Here is a 15209-nt window from a genome sequence, read left to right on the forward strand (position 1 = left end):
TGGGGGGAGGGGGGGTGCTGGGAGCCGGCGTGGGTTGGGTGGGCGGGTGCTGGGAGCTGGCGGGGCGGGGTGGGGTGGGGGTGCTGGAAGGCGCGGGGGGTGGTGCTGGGAGCCGGCGGGGGGGCGGGGGGTGGGTGCTGGGAACACGCGCGCCCCGCCCCCGCGCGGCCCCGAGCCGGGTCCTGCCCGCGCGCCCCGCCCCGGCCCCGGCCGCGAGCGCCGAGGTGCCGCCGCTGCCGCCGCCGCCGCCGCCGCCGCCGTCGCCGGGATGTGACCTTCAGAGCCGCCTGCACGGGATGAGCGGAGCCACCGCCCCGCGGCGCCCGCGGCTCGCCACGGCCTCCCGGGCGCTCTGAGAGCGCGCGCTCCTGGCCCGGTCGCCGTCCCCGGCCCTCGCCCCGCGCTCGCCCCGGCCCGGCCCCGCCATGCCGCCGCCGCCCGCGCTCGCCGCCGCCCTGGGCACCGCGCTGCTTGTGCTCCTGCTGGCCTCCGAGTCCGCGCACAGTGAGTACCGGGCCGGACCACCGGGCCCCTCCCCAGAGCCCCCCCTCCCCGCGGGCGCCTGCTCCCCGCGCCCCCGCTCTTCCCCCCCCACCCCGCCCCGGGCGCCTGCTCCCCGCGCCCCCGGGCCCCGCACGCCGCAGCCGCGTCCCCGGGGGGCTGGCGGCCGAGAGGACGGCGCGTGCGGGGCGGGGTTGACGGCGTGTCCCCGTTCCGTCCCCGCTCTCTCCCGGCGTCGTCCTCCCGCCCGCGTCCGGGCAGCTGTGATGCTGCGGGCGCGAGAGGCGGCGCAGTTCCTGCGGCCCCGGCAGCGACGCGCCTACCAGGTCTTCGAGGAGGCCAAGCAGGGCCACCTGGAGAGGGAATGCATTGAGGAGCTGTGCAGCCAGGAGGAGGCCCGGGAGGTGTTCGAGAACGACCCCGAGACGGTGAGCGCGCGCAGTCCCGCTGCTGGGGTCTGGGAACATCCTCCGTGCGCGCTGCTGGGGAGCCTCACGGGGACGCCCCTTCCCCGCTGCGCAGACAGCCTTGGTGTTAGGGGTGCCGGGGCTGCAGTCAGGTCTCCCAGTCAGGAGTGCTGGAGGGGGGGGGGCGGGGGGCCGGGGGCCCTGGGTCCCACCGTCAAGGCTCCTGCACACCTTTTGGGCCCCATCTCTCCTGGTGACTCCAGGTGCTCCCACAGCTGTAAGCAGGTGCGTGAATGGGTCCTCTTGAGACCCCATTACCTTGGTCAGCAGGCCTCTGAAGGCAGCCGCCTTCAGGGAAATGTGCAAGAGGCAACACCTCCTCAGTGTTTAAGATGTAAGAGGAATACAGTGGGTAAAAGCCTAAAGGGCTTCCTGCCACCCCCCCTTAGATGGACCGGAAGTGAGGCGTGGGCTGCCCGCAGCCCCTAGATCTTCACCAAGGGGTATGGACTGTGTGCCTGAAAGAGGAAATGAAAGACGTGGCCTCTGGGATTGCTTGCCACAGCAGGTCCCGAAAGCCAAAACGGAAATAGGACCAGGACTTCTGTGGGAGGGGTGGGCAGGAGGGCTGGGGTCAGGGCCCCCCCCCCCCCCCCCGCCAGGGTGCCCTGTGGAGGCCTCCTTCAGCAAGGTGCTCTTTACAAGCAGCTGGTGACTTTGGGAGCCTGGCTGTGCTGGCTCAGGACGTGACTATTAATAACGTCCTTGGGGGGTGTGGGGCGGCAGGCAGCCAACAGCAGGGAACAGCCCGTGTGGACTCAGCATCTGTGCAGGAGCTCTGCCCTCCCCGGGAGGGGACCCACGGGACCCTGCGTGTGTATCAGTCCTGGGGCAGATGCCCTTGGAGAGTGCCAGTGTGCAAATCGGATGGGCTTTATACCATGAGGTCAGGGTGACTCCACAGACGTTTTTGGTTCTACCGGAATGTTTCTTCTAAAGAATTCTGGGATAAAATAAACACTGTGTGCAATAAATGGATAGCTCTGTGGGGCCCACAGAGGCTTTGTCTTCCCTGGTATTTCTCACCATTTGACCTGACAACCCTTTCCAGGCCGTTGTGAAGCGAGCTTTGAGGAGATGGCCGGCCCCCAGCAATTCTTGTGCGAGTTGCTGCCGTGGGGTGGGCCTGAGAAGGTTGTTTTCTCCAGGGCCGTTGCTTTCCACGTCAATAGCAGCACCAGTTCCATCTTCCTGTAAGGGCAGCACTGCTGGTCTTTTCTGGCCTGTTTTCCGGTTTCTTTAATGACGAACCTGGTGGCCCAATGAGTCATCCCCTGCAGAGGATTTCTGAAGGCCTAGCAACAGGGCCATGTGCCTGGCCAGCAGGTCCCTGCCCGGTTGCAGGACTGTGTGACAGGTGCAGCGGGGCTCCCCAGCCCCCAGACCTTGTACAGAGACCCTGGGAGGGGGCTCACAGTTGAGAAGAGTTGAAGCTACTGTCCACCCCCGGGGCCACTCCCGGCTGTGCTTGCCCAGAACGACAGGGCCTGACCTGGCTTTTCCTTGCTGCCTGGACACACTGTGTGTTAGCCACAGTATCCTTCTTCCCAGAGCATTAATCCCCTCGCTGATTTTAATTGCTTTTATGTTTTAATCGTAACTTTATTTATAAACGTCTGACACAAAGGCAAGAGAAGGAAAAGTGTTTGCTCAGGACCCACGATTTTTTTTTTTTCAACGTTTATTTATTTTTTGGGGGACAGAGAGAGACAGAGCATGAACGGGGGCGGGGCAGAGAGAGAGGGAGACACAGAATTGGAAACAGGCTCCAGGCTCTGAGCCATCAGCCCACAGCCTGACGCGGGGCTCGAACTCACGGAGCGCAAGATCGTGACCTGGCTGAAGTCGGACGCTTAACCGACTGCGCCACCCAAGCCCCAGGACCCATGATTTTAACTCAGCCAGAGCTCTCTGGGCGCATTCCTGCAAGGGAGATCATGGCCGCCCCAGCCTCCAGGGATCCTCGTCCCTACAGCAGAGACTTGTGAACTTTTTTCATAGGAAAGCAGTCCGTGGTTTTCCAGGATCCTGTCCTCCTCGCCACTCCCTGGCGGCAATAGTAACTACATCCTTCTCTTCATTTGCCAGTTTCCCAGGTTACACCAGCTACTTCGGGGTCGTCCCTCAAGGTCAGCTGGGTTGCAAACCCTTCACCTGAACCTGTACCTTGCATCTTGTGTAGACCGTAGTGAAGACTGTTTGGCCGTTGGCTTGTGGCATGCTGGGAGGAGCCAGGCTAGGGTTAGGAGTCACCCTCACCACCATGGGGGCACTCTGGAAGGGGCCACCCTGTCCTCAGGGTCGGGCTCAGTGGAAGGCATACACAGCCACCTGGTCCTGCTCTGGCCTGCTGGCAGAGAGGGCACCACTGCCCTCCGGTTCTGATCCTGCGGTTCTGGGGGCGCACTAGTGAGCGAGCCCCAAGGAGAGCGTGCGGGAGCTGGGCCCTGCCCCCCAGGTTGGGCGGGCTTGAGCACCTGGAGGGCCAGCTCTGGGCTGCAGATGTACTTTCTGGTGTTTGGAGGCTTGTGCTAGAGTGCTGACTGCTAGCTGGGTGGGCTGTTCCTGCCTGATCCGGATTGTTCCTGACTAGGCTGTCTTTCTCTTGGGAAGGGAAGTGACCTTCACAGCAGGTAGCTGCTAGCACAATGGTTCCTTCCTGATTCCAGCCTTATCACACACCTGTGCTGGAAAGGAAGGGGGCCTGGGGTGGGGGGCTTCCTGACATCCTGGTCACCCTCCTGCTTCCCTCCTGGGAGCAGACAGTCCTCCCCCTCACTCCTCAGGCCCCTGGGGAGTGTCCCAGGCTCCCCATTGTTGCCAGGGCTAACGTTCCTCTGCAGAGCTCAGGGACAGTTGATTCCCTCCCTATCTGTTTCCTCTCACATGCTACGCTCCCCACTGGCTCGCCCTCTCCTTGCTTGTCCTCAGTATCGCTTCCCATTCACAAGACCCCTTCTGTGCTGGGATTCTCCTAAGCTCACCGCTGGCCAGCCCAGCAGAGTCGCCTTCTACTTAAATCCTTTAAGGCTGGCGGGTTCCAGACGCCGGAGGCCGTCTCAGTAATCGGCCTTCGCTTCCGGAAAGGGTTCTGGACAAAAGACTTAGCCAGCCCCACCCTACCTGCCTCCCAGCTCCTGGGAGCCCTCCCCTCTTGGGAACCCGCTCTTGGCAGCCACAACCTGGTGCTAGGAAAGAAACTCCAGGCCCTGGCCTTGACCCAGCACTTCGTTAAATTCGAGGGCAGACAGTATTCGCAGCACGGCCAGCAGCGCACCTGGAGGGCTTCACGTCACAGGTGCATGACCGCCGGCCAGTGCTTGAGCTCACATGTGTCCCCCTTGTCCGTCTCTCTCCATGTCTCCCCCTCCCACCTCCTCCATGTCTCTTGGATGTGGGGGAGCCCGGTGGTGCTGGTGGAGGGTTTTATGGGTACAGTCAGCTTCAAAGCCCTGCAGTGCTGCTGGCCTCCAAGGACACTGTCTTCCTGAGATCCCTGTTTCTTTCAGGACAGCTTGGGGACAGGTACCCCTACAGAGATGAAAGTCTTACCTTCCAGCCTAAGGCCTAAGGGGTCTCACGAAGACCCCAGTAGGAGGGTGGGAGGGAAGAAGAGGGCACCTGGTCACCACTCCCCCCAACCCCTGCCACGACTTGCCTCTGCAATGCGGGTGCCCTGGCTGGGGAGGTGACATACCGGCTGTGACCTCCAGGACAGCCACCGGCTGCCCACCTGCCCCCACCACCACCCCACCGCTGCCTTGCAGGTGGCCTGCATACGCTGCCCCACACACACACTGCCCATCTCCTTTCTTGGGGTTCTCAAGGGAAGCAGCTCTTGTGGACCGTGGCCTCCCCTCCTGGACCCTCTCCTTCTTGGGCTTTCGCCCCTAGGGGCCACAGGGAAGCTGGTCACGGGCTGGATTCGCCGTTGTGGGGCTGGTTCTGCTTTGTCTTGAGGTGGCTGCTGCTGAGCTGAAAGGCCTGGGGCAGGGGTGCCGCTGAGGCAGGACTGGCCCTACTTGGCTGTCCCACACTGGGTTCTCTCCTGGGCGTCTGCAGGCACTTCAGCTGTGCTGTTCAGCCTCTACAGACCAGGCCCAGTGGATGACACTTGGTCCTTGCCAGTGGGCCCAACGTCTGCCGAAAGCCAATTAAAGAATTTTTGGAAAACGCTGTAGAAGCAAAACAGCCTTCTAAGACTCTGATGCTTATGGCCTGTTGCTTGAGATTCCAAGTAGCTGGGGCCAGGATTTTCCAGACACTTCCCGGGTCATCCCTGTGTTCCAGTCATGCTGACAGGTGACCCACTGTCTTCACACTCCATGCCCCTCTTCCCTGGGGTGGGTGGGTTGGCACTGGGAGCTGTTTCTGTGATGCAGCATCTGTTGAGGCTCAGGGGTTAGTGTCTGACGTCGGGAATGCTCTGTGCCTCTGCAGTGCTGGTCCAGGGGCCCCACTGTGAGCCGTGTTCTTGTGAACTTGGACCTTGATGGGGTGCAGTTCATTGGAAGTTTTATAATAACTTTTCAAGAGGACTTGAAGTTCCAGAACAATATCCGGCCTGCTCCCAGTGATCGCACGATGACAGATGTGTTGTTCAAATGAGATAGTTTGAACCCCATACTATCATACTTGTTTCCTCAGACTTGTTTTGTCAGATTTGAGAATTGTTTCTTTCTGGTATCAGTGCCCATGGTAATACACAGTTTTCCACATCTATCCCCCAAACCTGCTACATAGACCTGGTTTGCGCAGGGCTTTTCTTGAAACACTGCTTTCCATGAAAATCACACAGCTGGAATCAGCCAGCCCCTGGGGGCAGGCCTCTGCTTCCACCCGGGGGCCACTGAGGCTGTGCTGGGGCATCCTCCAGGACTGGCATGACGTGGCTGCAGGTGCAACCGCCTGGGTGACTGGTTTGGACACATGCCTCTATAGTACGATGCTTCAGATTGAAACGGAAGATCCTGTTGGCAGGTTGCTATTGGCAGTTGCCAGGGGCCGGGAGTAGGAGAGTGTGCTTCCCACCTGCCCTGTCTCGTAGCAGACCAGCCATTTGTGATGGAAGAGTCACCTTGGGCCCGCCCCGAATGATTGCTGCGGCTGCATTCCTCAGATGCAGGTTCTGGGTTGTCCCATGCACACCCCAGGCTTACCCCGTGCCAGATACGCGTGGAACATCTCACGTGCACCTCACATGCACGCCATGATGTAGCATGTCCGGAGGGGCATCAAAATGCACTTAAAATTCCTTTCCCTAAGCCAGAAACAGACAAGAACATTGCAGTAGTGTTTGTCACAAGGTCATAGGACGTGGTGGCCCTTATTCCAGATGCTTGTGAACTGAGGCCCAGGAATCTATGTGGGGACTTGCCCAAGTTCACTCTTCACTGGGAGGACACAGATGGAAACTCAGGTCCCAGCCTCCAAGGTCAGCATGTTAACTCTGAAGTGATTGACCTTCCGAGGCGAGAAGTGTCTACACAGCCTGCTACGTGGTGACGCGCACATGGGCACTGATTCATCCTAAAGCTGGTTATGAAAAGGGCCCAGAGAACCCAGCTTTCCAGCTGGCTCTCACCACTCACCGGGACTCGGCTGGCTCAGCCCCTGTGCTTATCTCGCTGGTATGTGCTGGGCGCCAGGGGCTAGTTCTGGGGGCGTGGGGGTGCGTGTGGCTGCAGGAATCCCACTGCACAGATCCACAGAGCTGCAGTCCCCAGCTTTTATCTGTGCACCTGCGTGTTGTCCCCACAGGAATTTTTAACAACACACGTGCACATTAGCGTCTCAGGAAGGAGGGGAGCGCTGTGGCCTTGGGGGTGTTTCTGGGGCCTGCTCCCCTCCTTGCAGGGCTGACCTGGAGGCCCTGTGGGCCTGGCAGGGGTAGGTAGGGGGTGTCCGTGTTTCCTTTGGTCTCATGGAGTGCTTAAACAGACCCCTGGTTTGGAGAATCTTAGAGGAGATGAACTTGGGAAGACGACAGAGGGATTTTGTGTGAACCACGCTTAGAAAAACATGCACAGACTGAGTGATGCTGGCCTGGGGGACTGAGAACCTGTCAGGGTCCCTGCAGGCTGAGGGGCCAAAGCTTGCCCGTCGATAGCTGGGAATCTCTCCGGGAGCCGTCATAAAAACCGTGAGACCGTTGTTGTGACTTCCTCCAGCTACCGCAAAGCAGAAGCCTCCGTAATGACGATTCAAGTTGATGTGACTTGGACAGTATTTCCCTTAGAAGTCAAGTTTACTAGCAAGACAACATTAAGGTTAAAGGATTAGTCAGTGTTGTGGACCGCTTCTCAGGAAGACATCTTGTATTTGTATCACGTAAATAAGCAGTTATTGTGACGCTTGAGTCTCAGCCCACTTTGTCAAATAGCGTAAGGAGTTTTGGAAACAAAATTTCGGGCAGTTATTTATTAAAGGAAGTAAGAAATTCTTAATTTCCTGTTTGAAAAGTAACGACCATTTGTTATGCTGCGATGTGTGCCTCCTATTATGTCGTGTGAACTAGATGAAAGTGCTGGGTACTCCACGCCAAAAAGACTTACGCACTGCTGATGCTGATGTGTTTGCAAAGCAGTTTCCACGTCCATTAACACGCTGGTGTCTCGGCCCTCCTGGCAGTGAGCCTCCCATTAACCTGCATATGCGTCAGAGGGCAGGAAGAAGGCAACTGCCCTGAAGGTGAGCCGCAGCATCAGGGCCGGAAGCTGTCTGGGTCCCCCTGGCTTACCCTGTCCCTGCAGGGACTGCGCCAGCCTGGGAGGAGCTCGAAGAGTTAAAGTAGTTTGGACATGAAGGCACGTACGAGGTGTCAGTTGCCAAATTCTAGAACCTTCCCAGCTGCATGTGGTCCTGTTCATGAGCTACAAGAGGGCAACTGTGCTCAGTTCACACTGTGAGCCCAGGTGATGTTTCTGTCTTAATAATGTGCATTTTAACCCACTAGGCTTATGTGGTTTTTGACCATTTTTGGAAGGCAGATTTGCTCTCAGAGCGTCAAGTTTATAGAGAGACCCCTAAGAACCCCACCAAGCCTCAGAAGGCCCCGGGGAAGAGGTGCACAGGCTGGGTGCTTGGAGGGCATTTCAGCAGGCTGGGCAGGCTGCCGGGCAAGGAGCTTGTCGTGGTCACAGCTTCTGGAGTTCCAACTCTAGAACTGACTGTCCCGAAGTAGGAGAGGGGCGAGTGGCAGGTGGACAGCCCACACGCAACCTTGCCCCACGGGGAGGGTGGGCAACTCCCTGATGCTCTTGACTGTTGCCACATGGGAGACTCTGGAGGCACAGACCCCATGTGGCAGACCAGGGTTCCGGTGGTCAGCATGGGGCAGAGGCAGGTGGGAGGTTCTGTCTGCAGATGGGACTTGTCGAGGATTTCACCAGCCACCTATTTGCTGTCCTTTCTGGTGCTCCCCTTCTTAGCGAAGGGGCCAGATGGGTGACGGCACGATTAAGGAGCAGACGTGGAAGAGACCATCTCACAGAAACATCGTCCTGTGGTTTCAGAGCAAACTGCTAGGCCTCACGTTAGACGCAAGTGGACCGAGCCTGTCGTTGGGTTCAGGCCTTGAAGGTGCTTTGGGCACAGGTTCCTGTGTTTACAAACCTGCAGGGAACAGGAGCATGGGAGAATGCGTCCCAGGGAAGGCCGGATTTGTTGGAGCACCCAACTCCATTTACGTGAGGGTGTGCGGCCAGTGGGCTCTTGGCCAAGACCAGCACACTGATCCTCCCAGAACCAGGTGCTCCCCGTAGGTGGGGTGTGAGCTCCACACGGGGCCACTTCACTCACGGGCAGTCCCTACTAGTAGGAGTGACGATTCAGTTGTTGAATCACACATGCACCATGTCTCATCGCCTCCTCAGAGAGTAGGGTCCTTGGAATGAATGGTGGAAGAAGAGGTTGGCAAATGGCAGTTCATCTAAGGATCTAAGTTCAAAAATGCATTGGCAGTTTGTAAGCTTGAGGAAACGTAGTACTGATATTTCTGAGTTTTGGAAGACACAAGCTGAGAGCACCGATTTAGGTATTTCTCCCAGTGTGCTTAGCTTTGTTATAAATAAAATCAACAACTCAGTGAAAATTGTAGGACTCTACATTTGCCTGTTCATTCATTCATACACCCAGCCATCCATGCATTCTTCCTTTGATCCATCCATCCGTCATCCAGCCAGCCAGCCACCCATCCAACCACCCATCGATTTACTCATTCTTCCATTCATCTATCCATTCATCTATCATTCATTCACCCATTTAGCAATGGCTCCTGAGGGCCTTCTGAGGGATAGTCAGCACCAGGCCAGGTATCGGGCATATACCTTCCCCTCTGGGATCTTCAGCTCACAGTTTAGTGGCCTGCAGTTTTGCTCACTTCTTTGTATCTTAAGCTGTTTAAGTAAAGCAGAAGCAAACTCCTGAGAAAAATGATTGCCAGGTGACAGACGGCTTCATTTCCAACCTGGGTGGCCTTGGCCTCCTGCTGGCTGGTCTGCCCATTCCCTGCTCCTGACCCCAGCCAGGCCCTCACATGCCTCCTTGTGTGGTCAAAAAGAAAGGGTAAGTTTGTAGGCAACCGATCCCTGGTTCTGAATCTGGCCATCTGAAGTGTGGCCTCTGCTCCGTGGATCACTGGGAGGGTGATGCTCATGGGAGTCAGCCCAGTTCCTAAGCCTCAGGCCACAGTTTATGTGTGGCCAACTTGTGGTGCAGGTGGGGCCGGCTCTCTGTTCTGTGTCCAGTGCCCTTCATTCACTGAGATTTCCATAGGTCTTCCTCTTTGGTCAGAACGTTGAAGGACAATTAGAAATGTCTCTTTCTCTTGGGAGAGCGCATAGTGGTTTTAGGTGCATCTGTCTTAGCTTTGCTATTACTCGGGGTTAATCATCTCTGTCCTAGATTGCCAGCCAAATGAGCACCCCTCTCACCCCAAATAAATCAAGCACACAAATTAAGATAAATTGTCACCAGCTTATGGCCCAATGGTTTTGGAAACCACATTCCCATGGGTGTGATTAACAAGGGAAGGGCACATGGCTTTTCGGTCAGCGAGGCTCTTCCAGAACAATACAATCGCTGTTAAAACACATGACACATAGCTAGTAATAGGGCTTTGAAAAATATAATACAGCTTTCTGGATAACATATAGAACAGCTTTCCTGTGGCAGTGCCAAGTTTATGACCATACAGAACAGCTTTCTTGTGGCAGGTGCCACATTTATGACCATACAGAATAGCTTTCCTGTGGCAGGTGCCACGTCTATGACAACTGGGAACTCTGCTCACAGATCCTCAGTGTCTTTAGTTCCTTCGTAGTCTAATTCTTGGTTTTGTGAGTGGACACATCGTGCATCCTAAGTCTTTTCTTTCAGAGCCAGAGCCCCTCCCTTTGTGACAAAGTCTGTGGCCTTTGCTCTCCCTCTAAACCCGGCAGATGTCCCTGTCTGCTTGCCCTCAGCTCTGGGGGCTTCGTCTGAGTGCGCCTGGCCTCGCTTGCCTTTCCTGTCTGGGAGTGGCCAGTCCATGACTGAAAGCAGCATGGAGAAGTGAAACCAGGCCGTCAGGGCCCTCTGGATGCTGGTGGGGAGGGGTGTCCCCGCCCTGGCTGTGTGGCTCTGCCTGCCAGACATGGCCTCTGTCACACCTGCCTGAATGTCACCTTCACAACCGTGATACAAGCTGAAATACAAACTTGCTCTGACCATTACTTTTCTTTTAAAGGAGTTAGAGTCTAAGTCATGTCTTTATCAGAACATGACTTTCTGATGGGTGTCTTAGCAAAGTGTTGTAAACAGCGAGGGAAGGGGACAGGTGAGGTGCCAGACCATGGCGTGAGGCCAGCTAACTGTGGGGGCCCATCACTGCAGATGACACACCAGCTCCTTTCAGTGTGGTTTTGGATCCCAGTGTGCTGTCGGGAGCCCGACCTGGCTTCCTAACCTTGGTTGAACTCCACGACCCGTCATGAGCCTCGGTTTCCTCCTCTCTGATGACGGGGTTAATTGAAAAGACCTTGGAGCAGTTGTGAGGGTCAGATGGAAGGACATACAATCACAGCACCTGTAGTGGGCACCCCTCCTCGGTGGGTGCTGCTGTGTAGCAACCTGGTCCCGTCCAGGGGAGCATCTAGGGCTAAGCCACGCTGTGACTGACCCTCAGTGAGAGATGATGGTGGACGGCTGGGGCCAATGACCCTGGGGACAATTCCAGCTGCTCTCTGCTGCTGGCCAAGACAGGGCAAGTGGTCCTAGTATTTGGCAGACAGCTGGTATGGTGCAGCGCTCTTAGTTCACAGTCACGGACGGAAAGGACCTTTGCTTCCCTTGCACCCTCCACACCTCGCCCAGCACCAGTTCCTTGTACAAACCCAGTCGGTGCAAGTCAGCGCCTGCGTATGAATGGCCCCGCGGGGTCTGCATGCTTCTGGGAGGAGCCCGGTGTCAGCGAGGGTCCAGACAATCTTCCTCCCGGCCCTCCGCCTCCTGTGAGACACTGGGTCCCTTAAATGACATCCCCGTTGCCGCTTACAGAAGGTCCAGGCAGACATCATTCTGCAGCGGCCGAGACAGCGGCCTGGGCCGCACCCTCCCTCTTCTTCCTCACGCCATGGTCCTTGAGGCGTAAAGTGGCTTTCTGGGTGGTTCTGCCCTGCTGTCACTGAGCCAGCTGTGGAGAGTTCCCCGCCTTCCTCACGCACCTGCCCCGCCCAGGTGCCTGTCTGTGCCCACTGGAGAGGAAGGCGAGGCCCTCCGCCAGCTGTTGTGGGCACTGTGTGGGGAGTGCAGGCCACGCCAGTAAACTGTCGCCCCTTCTTTTTCTTTTTCCACAGGACTATTTTTACCCAAGATACTTAGGTAAGTTTGCATCGCTGCTTCTGTAGTTGTAGAGGAACAGAGGTGGACATGTCACCTGTCAGCTGGGCCAGCCCGTCCCGCAGGTGCTCCTGGGGAGGTTGCTTTACCCACACGGTGAGCTTGGGACTCTTGGAGCACGCGGTCACAGCGCCTGTGTCTTTCACGGCAGCACGATCCGCGTCAACCGCGATCCAGTGCCGTTATTTGCAAACCGCTTCTCTGTTCTGACTCCGCTAGCTTGCTGTTTGGGAATGTGGCTGATTTAGTGAGTCTCAGACCTGTTGGTCTCGGGGTGTCTGCACTCCTGAAGTTACTGAAGATGCCGAAGAGCTTTTGCTCCGTGGACTATGGTGGTTGGTATTTGCCGTGTTTTTTAACAGAACTGAGCCCAGTAAGAGATGTTTTTGTTTAATTTGAACAAGAGGAATGGACAGGCAGGTGCTCCTGGCTGCCCAGCAGGGGTGTCACCGGGCAGCGTGGCCCCCAGAAAGCTCCCGAGTGTACTTGGGAGAGAAAGTAAGACGCGTGACAGCCAAGTGACCAGGGACTGTCAGAAAGAGGCTCTGGACTTTCCCTGAACTACTCCTTTAATTGATGCTGTTCTAAGATTTTTCTAAGATGTACATCATTATGAGACAGACCTACACCAGGGTCTGTTCCTTCTTAAGTTTGGTGAATTTCCTGTTGGCCTTATGTCCTCCTAGCGGTATTCTCTGGGTCTGCGCCATAGTGGACCCTGAAGAGCTGGGGACCTGCCCACTCCCGGGCTCCCTGTTGGCCTCCGCAGGCCTTGCTCCTAGGTGTCTGGGATTTGTTTCCAGGGGCAGAGGGTGACCAGCTGTCCCGGGAGCTGCCTCCAGGTCACCTGGGCCCCAGTCCTCCTGGGCATGACCAAGCGCCAGGGACCTACTGAAGGTCCAGGAATGGCTCAACACCTGTTCTGCATGAGTTCCAGTGTCTGGTCCCCTCCTCCAGCTCCCGTGTGAACCAACCTGTCAGACAGCTTGGGGAGGGGGACACTCAAATCATGACTTCCACATTCAGGGTCCAACAGGGGTTCTGTTGGAGACCAACTTGAAATAAGGTTCACCTCTCTGACTGTGGCCAGAAAACCCAGTGACTGTTCCTGGTCCTTCATGCCACCAGAGAGGCCGCAGACAGACCTTTGGACACAGTTCAGCCTTTTAGTGGGAGGCCTTTTTTTGCTTGCCAGCGTTAAAATCTCTAATAACAAAAGCTGGAGCACCTAGGGAATGTGAATAATCTCCTCTTCCAGAGGTGGCTCAGAGACGACTCATGAGTTCTGAGGTCTGTCCTGTCGTCTGTCACCTGTGACAAGAATGACTGACCTGCTTTCCATCTGTCTTACAGACTGCGTCAGTAGGCATGGGCCTCCGCACAGCAAGAGCCCAGCTTTCGCCGCCTGCGTTCAGAGTAAGTCCACCTCCCTGCTGTTCCCCTCAAAGCCCCGCGGGTTTGGGTAACTTCAGGCTCTGCTGTGGTTTTCCAGGGACCTTGACTAGCCCCATTACCTTAAGGAGCTGCAGCCCCGGCCTGAGCTCTGCTCCTTTTCCACTGAACTTGCCCTTTGCAGCAAGTGAGGTTCGTTTTTCTAAATAAGCAAGCAGTGCACGCGGTATAAAATCTAAGCCTTTCCTGGGTGTGAGGAGCGAGCACTTTGCCCCCGGCTGTGCCTCCTGGTCAACCGGTGAGGCTCCAGAGGCCCCGGTTACCAGATCTGAGAATATCCTGGGGCCCGTAAACACATACGCACAGTCTCTTGTTTTGCACAAATGCCAGCTTACCACACGGGTGTGCCAACCTCTCTCTGCCCTGAATGCAGCTCGGCACACATGCACGTTCTCGGCAACACCGGCTCGGGTAGGTAGCATTAACTGTGAACTGGGGACTTCTAGGCTACCTCCAGTTTTTGACAAGTACAAATAAAATCTCACATGCATCTGACGGTGTCTGCAGGACAGAATCCCAGGGCGGGACCTACAGCACCAAGCCCAGTGTCATTTCTCATTTCGGGCCTGAATTACGCCAGGAGCGAGCGAGCGCGAGCAGGAGGCCCACCCATTTATCTCTGCCAAGCTGGTGCATTTTTTTTTAACTTTTTGGTTTCACCCAGTATAAACGATGAAGGGTGACTCCCAGTCTTTGTGTTTATGTTTTTCTCACCGAGTCAAGCTGAGCTTTATGTGTTAGCCGTTCGCACAATTTTACCTCTGCTTATCATGCATCTTTTGTATTCTTATTAACATCATGTAAGTGATCACTCAGTAACACTGACTTTTCGCTGGCGAGGAACGCTGTAGCCACCTCAGCTGGGACTGACTCTGGGCCCGGCTCAGGTCTGAGCTCCTCACGGCGAGCTGGCTGGTCGACCCTAAGCCCAGGTGTCTGTGTGTTCGCCGCGCGTGCTGGGCAGTTGGGCTCTGGGCGCGCAGCCCCTGCACCTGAGGCCAGGCCTGCCGCCCCCGGGGAGCCCAGGAGGGGAGGACCCAGAGCTGCTCATGGACTGGCTGGCCTGGCTTGTGGTGCTGCTGCATCCAGCCACCCACCTGTCCGTGTGCCGGCCAAGGGCCTCACCCCACTCGCCTGGCCTGGGTAACAGGCCCAAGCCCTGGTTCAGGAGAGCAGAAGAAATGATTGATTTAACTCAGGAAGGCGAGGGAAGGGTGGTGAGGCCGCGTGGCCCCTGCTCCCCTCTAACCCCAGGACAGCGGCACAATAGCAGGTGCAGAGCAGACTGGCTTCTGTCATTTTGGGTACAAGTGCCTGTTAACTCAGGGTGGTCAAAATCCATGCCCATGCATCATTGGCAACCTGGAGCAGGCTCCCTTCCTCGGCCCCCTGGGGTCAGCTCATGACCTCGGCCTCCTAGGGGTCAGCCCGTGACCTCAGCCTCCCGGGGGTCAGCCTGTGACCTCAGCCTCCCTGGGGTCAACCCGTGACTTCGGCCTCCCTGGGGTCAGCTTGTGACCTCGGCCTCCTGGGGGTCAGCCTATTTCCTGGGATCAGCCCATGACCTTGGCCTCCTGGGGGTCAACCCGTGACCTCAGCCTCCCTGGGGTCAACCGTGACCTCGGCCTCCCTGGGATCAACCTGTGACCTTGGCCTCCCTAGGGTCAGCCCATGATCTCAACCTCCCAGGGGTCAGCCCGTGACCTCGGCCTCCCAGGGGTCAGCCCGTGACCTCGGCCTCCCTGGGGTCAGCCCGTGACCTCGGCCTCTCCAAGGGGCATGGTCATTGCAGTTTTAGTTTCATGTCATGTTGGCTTTTTGTTTTTAGCAATTTTTTTATTGTTGTTAATTTGCTAAACCAATTTTTTCTTTTAAATTATGTCTCCAAATTGATGAGATTGCTTTATTTTT

At 56.8% G+C, this 15209-nt stretch overlaps 1 protein-coding gene across 1 annotated transcript in view; it reads left to right on the plus strand.

The window, feature by feature from the left end:
* The first annotated feature begins 210 nt into the window (after positions 1 to 210).
* The window catches only part of GAS6 (growth arrest specific 6), a 33631-nt gene continuing 18632 nt past the window's right edge, over positions 211 to 15209 (plus strand). The window contains exons 1-4 of the mRNA XM_086707803.1: positions 211 to 504; positions 763 to 929; positions 11804 to 11828; positions 13200 to 13262. Coding sequence (XP_086563929.1) covers positions 426 to 504; positions 763 to 929; positions 11804 to 11828; positions 13200 to 13262 — 334 coding nt within the window. The 5' untranslated portion in view covers positions 211 to 425. The remainder of the gene's footprint in view (positions 505 to 762; positions 930 to 11803; positions 11829 to 13199; positions 13263 to 15209) is intronic.

The sequence above is a fragment of the Puma concolor genome, chromosome A1 (genome assembly GCF_028749965.1).
Source record: "Puma concolor isolate L17-30 chromosome A1, mPumCon1.1.hap2, whole genome shotgun sequence".
NCBI classification, from domain to species: Eukaryota; Metazoa; Chordata; class Mammalia; order Carnivora; family Felidae; genus Puma; species Puma concolor.